The sequence below is a fragment of the Morone saxatilis genome, unplaced genomic scaffold (genome assembly GCF_004916995.1).
Source record: "Morone saxatilis isolate NCDOM2014 unplaced genomic scaffold, NCSU_SB_2.0 Contig9, whole genome shotgun sequence".
Lineage (NCBI taxonomy): Eukaryota > Metazoa > Chordata > Actinopteri > Moronidae > Morone > Morone saxatilis.
This window is the reverse complement of record NW_023340268.1, coordinates 5,012,195-5,019,537: the sequence shown is the minus strand read 5'-3', so window position 1 is coordinate 5,019,537 and position 7,343 is coordinate 5,012,195. Positions and strand designations below refer to the sequence as shown.

Genomic DNA, 7,343 nt, shown 5'->3' with positions numbered 1-7,343 from the left:
ACGAAGCAGGTGCAGATTTTGCAAAAAAATACCCACAGACACCAGCTTACTACACCCGGCTACACACGCCACTAAAATCCACATCCTGACACACTTATCGTTCATACCTTGAAAGCTGTGTCGACAATATCGGGCCGCAGCATGTATGATGGTCACACAGGTGCCGAGCTGCAGAAGAGCTCCACCATCCTCCTCGTCGCTTTTTTCGTGAACCCATGTTGGCACCATCCGTAGAGAACACGTGGCACATCAGTGCACTGGAAAGGGACACGTCTCAACATTGCTCCTGTGATTAATAGAAACAAAAAAACAACAACCAGAATGTCAGAGATGTTTTATAATAATCAATTCCATCACAATGATTTATTCACAAAACCTTTAACTCAGTGGAGCAAGAATGGAAGGAAAATGTCAAATATTTTTGGACCAGTGGGGTTTCAACTTGTGCAAACATTTGGCATGTCATCTTTTAAGTTAGCCCCCCTGTAATAAGAATGAGGTTGATGAATATAATTCTTTGTTATTGTCACCATAATCCCATTACCTAAAACCAGAACCAGCAATGAATTAAGAGAGCCTTACTTCACGCTCATCCTCTGTGCACACAGATCTGCATTTTGTCCTTCATTAACAATAAATGCAGCCAGTATAGTGTACACCAAGACTAATATAAGTGACAGTTTTCTAATCGTGGCAGATGCCACCCGCACATGTTCCGGGGACGAGAGTCTGCAGCATTGACCCACAGTGGAAAACATCACACTCTTCTGTACCGTGTAACCAAAAAAAACAAAACAAGTAAAGGCAACTAACCAGCCTTCTAACACGGACCCTATAATCGCACTTAATGCAGGGTCTGAGAGTAACAACTTACCATGTAACAGAGTTACAAAATAAAAGTAACTAATCTGTTCAATTACAGGCGAAAAGAACATACCTCCGCACTGTGATTACATTCTGATCAACAAATGGGATGACTTATCAAGGATTAACAATTTTAAAATACTTTTTTAAAAATGATAAATGATTGTGGAACTTATTTGCTTGTAATAAAATAATAATAAAAATACATAATGAAATAATTCTTCAGATACAATAAAGTCCTCACCACTGTTGTGGTGCAGGCCCTCATAAACCAGTTGCATAATGAATCAATTCACATTAAACCCTGGTCTTGAAATGAAAGAACTAATCTTATAGTTCATTTAACTGGTTCATTATCAACAGCCCTCCCAGTGAAACAAATACTGGGCGGCAAATTACACCATTATCTCTTGATTTATCATTCACTTATTATTTTTAAACTTCACCTGACATTGTAACATATTTATGGCCCTTCCCACTAAATCTGTGCCGATTCAAGTTGTAACTTGTCAATCAACCCAGCACCTGCGAATCTAAATAACACACACGTAAGACATTTGTTTTCTTCTCCCGTTTTTATTTGCATATTTGGTAACAAAGTAATCCAAAAGTAACGGACAAAGTAATTAAGTTGGATTAAGTTCACATGATGCGTAATCTGATAAAAATGACTAATTATCTGTTAAGTAAATACAGCCAGTAATCCTAACCCAACGTAACACATATTAAAGTAATGTACTTCAATTACTTTCTGTAACGGTTTGGATTACCTCAACCACAACAATATACACATAAAAACAAGAGAAATAAAAGTATTATTAAGTAAATATTCGATGCAAGAACATAACAACACAGAAAATGTAACTTTAAACAAGACTTTTTTAGCATCCAAAACTCCCCTCTGCTCTTTTTTAAAGAGAAACTGATTTATTTCTACAAGCCTTGTTTTATATCCTCAGCGCGTTACAGAGTTAGTAAATTTTTTCATCATTTCTATTTCCTTGAAAATGAAGTACAAGATACAAGATCATCAAATGACAATTAATATTAAATGGTTAAGATATTTTTAACTGCCGTTTTCCTTTGTTTTTTTTTACTACAATTCCTGCTCATTACTCAGTTGTCATTGTTATATTTTTGATGTTTATAACATTGTTTTTGTTGAATATATTATATATTTATTATTATATATAAAAAGACATAAATATATTGAATGGAACTTCACCTCCACACTATATACAGTAAACTGAAGGAAGCAAACGTTTCACAGGCCTTATGTGATATATTTTAGCGGCTTCACCCAGCTATAATATTCCCAGTCTTATTATTGTAGCTCATTTCCTTTATCGTGGTAGTTTCCATCATAATTTGCTAAATGAGCAACACTTGTGACTGACTGGCAAGATCTCATGAAGGGCCAGCAGGATCTTCCTGAGGTCCCTCAAATTATTATTTAAGTATTGTGATATGAAATGCATCATAATGGTTAATAACTGCCACAAACGACATTTTTGGGGGGGTTTTTTTTTTGCAACAGACTCCTGAACAACAGCAGGCCTTACTGCAGCCAACCCACGGACAAATGTGTATTCTAATCTGTGACTGCAAATCACAGTATAACTAATGCACAGTTATCCTGCTGTTGACTGAGCTAAAAACTCAACTGCACACTTCTGGTTGCTGAATGCCTCAACATGCTCTGGTTTTGTTATGGACACTAAATGCAGATGAACTACAGTTTTATCATTTAAGAATATCTGCCTCTGGCACTAATATTCAACTATAATCATTTGGACCTGTACTGCGTATCTATAAGTGTTTCATCTGGTGGATCTTAGAGTTAAACACATTCTTTTGCTGTTTTTACGTCTTTCTTTAAGTGACCATTACATTGTGATAAGTTTCTGCAACCTCTTTGAACTCCTCCAGGCAATCATCGCTGCAGATGGTCTTCCGTCCTCACTCCTCCAAGTATCAACACTGAGCGGTTCTTGTTGGCGGCAGACTGAGCTGCCAGTTTTCCCACAGACGGCCACGTTGCTTGTCTGCTGAAATCGTCCTGCAGGAGTCACTGCAGAACTTGTGGAGAGACCCCGTTCAGGGGTCAACTCACTTGGTGGTCTGTAGGAGATGAGGACTAAGCAAGAAGTGACCGTACGACAACGGAGTTTGTAGTTAAAATGAACTACATAATATAGAAGAGGCAAATTTATAGAAATATTGTGGGTTTTTTTGATTTTTATATATATATTTTATTTATAAAGTTTTGGGGGTCGGTTTTTTTTCTCTTTTGTAAATATAAAGTCTTTTCCTCTCATTAAAAGAACATACACTACTATTCCTCACACCTTCAGATTTTCTAGTATCACACAAATATTTTATACAGTTGTATTAATTTTTTTTGTTTTCATTATGTTGTCTTTTTTATTTTTCGTCCACCACACAACACAGAACCCCCCCCCAACATAAACGGCCACACCCCAGCAACCGGAAGCAAACGGGGGAAAAAAAAACAAAGCGGCGAAGATAAGACATATCAACACAGGGTGTGGGGGGAGGGGATATAGGGAAGGGGGAATAGTAAAAAAAAAAAAAAAGAAAAAAAAGAAATTTTCACTTAGGCATTATGTTATGTTATTGTAGTAAGTTTTCTTGATAATACTATATAGGGGGTAATAAAAATTTTTTTTTCCTTGGTTAGCCAATCGTTTACATATGCTATATTTTTACACCCCAGAGATATATTTTCGCGCCTCTGCAAATCCGGACCATCTCTATCCTGGTGGTGGCTCGGGTGTCTGTTGTTTGGTTTTTTTGCCAAAAGGCATTGGGGGAAAACACAAAGGCCCCACCCCCAGGTTTTTTTTTGTTTTTTTTTTTTGGGGTTTTTTTTTTTGTTATTTTTTTTTTTTTAACCCCTGTTTTAAACAAAAAAAACTTTTTTTGCTGCTTCTCTGGGGTTTTTTTTTTTCTCTTCTTTTTTTTCTTTTTTTTCTCTTTTTTTTTCCATTTTGCTTTTTGTTCTTTTTCTGTGTTCTTTTTTTTTTTTTTTTTTTTTCCAAGGGGGAAGGGGAAAGGAAAAAAAAAATTTGCCCCCCCCCCCCCACAGGTTTTTTTTTTTTTTGGAAAAAAAAAAAAAAAAAGTTTTTTTTTTTTTTTTTTTTTTTTTTCTCATTTTTTTTTTTTTTTTTGGGGGTTTTTTTTTTTTTTTTTTTTTTTTTTTTTTTTTTTTTTTTTTTTTTTTTTTTTTTTTTTTTTTTTTTTTTTTTTTGTTGGGGGCAAAAAAAGGGGGAAGGGGGGGCCCCCCTTTTTTTTTCCGAAAAAAAAAACAAAGAAAGGGCCCCCTGTTGCACCCCAGGAAGGAAAAAAAAACCCGGTCTGTTTTCTTTTCCTTGTTTTTTGGTGGGAAAAAAAAAAAAAAAAGTTTTTTTTTTTTTTTTGTTTGGGGCCACCCCCCAACAAAAAAAAAAAAGGAAAAAAAGGTTTTTTTTTTTTTTTTTTTCCCCTATTTATATCAAAATGGGGGGGGGGGGGGGGGTTTTTTGGTTTTATGCAAGACCAAGTTCCTCTTGGAAGATTGAGCGGGGGGATTAGTTTTTTAGGTTCCCGGCAGAAGGGTTGGACAGACGAAAAAAAAAACAAGATGCTCGCTTTGCATCAACTCTTTGCTTTTCATTTTATGGTGGGGGTCAATGAAAATAACTATGGGTTTTTTTCTCACCGGGTTATTGCTTTCAGGATGATGTTTGTTGAGGCCTCGCAAGATCCACTCCTAGGGGGGGGCCACCGCCCGCCACCCTCCCACACCCGCCATGAGAATTCTCTCAAGTGTAAAAAACAATTTTTATCTTATTCTCTTGGCGTTCATATTAAATTCTCCCAATCATAAATATCTAACTGTCTTAAAAAATATGCCACATTAACACAACTCAGCTTGATCATTTAAATATGCTTTGTTTTGGGGAGAAGAAACACACTATGATTATTTTCATTATCTGTTACTCTAGGTTGATGGGGAAATATATGTACATTAAAGGAAGCATTGTAATGAAATCGATCCAGCAAAACAAGCCATTAGAATATTATATAGTATTATAATACTGAAGGAAAAACTAGGAACAAAAAGAGATTCCATTTTCTTTTGGGTTATATTATATTGAGACATAATTAAAAAACCGGTCGGTGGGGGGAGGGCGGGGTGGACTCTCTTTTTATTTATTTTTTTTACTATTGTATTTCTACTCTATATTTTCTTTTTTTTCTTCTTCTTTCCTCTTCTCTCTTTCTTCCTTTTCTCTCTTTATATTGGGAGGGAGGGGGGAGGGGCAACAACACATAAAATAAAAGATATTAGGGTTATTTTAGAATTGTGATTTATTTAAGCTCATTTGCAATATGCCTTTAATTATATCCTGCACTTACTGTTATTATGTCAGTTGTTTTAGCTACTTTTTTGTTGTGCGCGAGGGGGGATTAGACAGAAATGAGGAATAGAATACATTTTTATTCAGAAAAGAACAAAGAGGACTGAACAAAAAAACCCAAATTCATCGTGAGCTATCTACAAAGGCTTGACAAGCACCCAAATGTCTCTTCCGGCGCGCCCGGGGGGGGGCGGGGGGGCGTTTTCCACTAGCTGGCTCAACATGATCTCAATCCTATTTTTTGCGTATAGGTGTAATTTGTTCGTGCGTCTGATTTACTGTCAGCTGTATTTTTTTGTTTTGCGACTATCTTAACCGTCACCTCGACTGCGGGATGAATATTTGTGTATTCAGTTAGCGGTGACTTACATAGGGTTTTTTTTTTTTTTTTTTTCACCAACAAACTGCTGTTCCGTCTTTACTCGTTATGAAATATATCTCACTGTAATTTCCTGTTTTGTTTGCGATTGTTTGCCTCCTTTTACCATCTTCAACAGAAGCGTGGTTTTTCTTTCCTAAAGGATGAAAACAAAGACCTGATCATGTTAGTTTCTTCACAGGTGTACTGGTGCCTGGGAGAAAGTAAGTGTGTTCACTGCTTAATGATTCCCCAATTTTTTTTAAGTGAGCTGCTCCAGAAAAGGATAAACAACACCCCCTTTGTTATCATTCGTATACTTATCGATTAGACACATCAGGCCAAGAAGTAGGCTAATTAAAACATGTTTTTTTGCAAATAAATACCCACAGACTTATAGCTAGTCTATCACCTTGGCTACAACTGCACTAATTATCATCTCTCCTCAGAACAAATTAAGAAAAAAACAAACACACCCCCCCGCTTCTTTCGTTCTTTTTTCGTCGACTCTTTTTTTTTTTTGTTTTTGGTTTTTTTTTACATGTTTTAAAACAGGGGTAAATTTAGTAGTGGAACTTTCTCCGGTTTTTTTTTTTTTTGGCACTGAAAACTTTTTTGGGAAAAAAAAAAAAGGGCCCCCCCCCCTACCCCCTAACCGTAAAACCCGGTTTTATTTTTTTGTTTGGGTTTTTTTTTTTTCCCCTTTTGCTTTTTTTAAATTTTTTCATTAGTGAAAAGAAGAAGAAAAACGGCAAAAAAAAGAGGGCTGGGGAAAAACAACCCAAAAGGGGTTCTTTCAAAAAAAAAAAAAAAAAAAAGAAAAAATTTTATTTCCAAGGAAAAAAAACCAAAGGGGGGGGAGGGGGGGGGAAAAAGGGTTACAAAAAAAAAAAAACCCCCCTGGGAAAGGGGAAAAAACCGGTTTTTTTTTTTTTTTTTCTTTGAAAAAAAAAAAAAAATTCTGGGGGCCCCCGGGCGAAAAAAAAAAAGGGGGGGGGTTTATTTTTTTGAAATTTAAAATTGGGGGGAAAAAAAAAAAAATTCTGAAAGCCCCGCCACCTTGGGGAGGTCTTGTTTTTTTTTTTTCTTTTTTTAATACCTTGGGGAAAAAAAATACTTATTATGGGAAAAAATCCAAAAGGAAGGCCCAAAAAAAAAACCCGGGCTGGGGGGTTTTTTTTATTTTTCTTCAGTTTTTTTTTTTTTTCTTTTTGGGTTTTGAGGAGATTTTGGGGTTTCTTTTTTGGGGGCCCCCCAAAGGCCCTTTGCTCTTATTCCACAAAACCCCCTGGGAAAAGGGGGGAAAAAACCGTTTGGGGTTTTTTTTTTTTTTCACAAAAGGGGGGGGGGGAAACTAACCAATATCAATCTTGGTATGGAGGAAGGTTAATATTATGAGTTGAGAGGATTATAGATGGCGTAGTAGCCGGTGATAAGAAATAAATACAAGCTAGTAGTCTGTGGGATAATTTTTTGCAAAATCTGCACCTCTTCTGTGACTTATCGTCTCATACCTTGAAGTGTGTCGACAATATCGGGCCGCAGCATGTATGATGTCACACAGGTGCGAGTGCAGAAGAGCTCCACCATCTCCTCGTCGCTTTTATTGTGAACCATGTTGGACATCGGTAGAGAAATGTGGCACATAGTGCACTGGAAGGAAGTCTCAATGCTCTGTGGATTAATAGAAAAAAAAA

General features: G+C 36.3%; 1 protein-coding gene across 1 annotated transcript in view; it reads right to left on the bottom strand.

The window, feature by feature from the left end:
• Positions 1-7,343, bottom strand: part of LOC118342390 — a gene marked incomplete at its 3' end in the record, with an annotated part of 40,539 nt that overhangs the window by 15,978 nt on the left and 17,218 nt on the right. Inside the window, 1 exon segment of the mRNA XM_035680904.1 lies at positions 7,161-7,320. Coding sequence (XP_035536797.1) covers positions 7,161-7,320 — 160 coding nt within the window.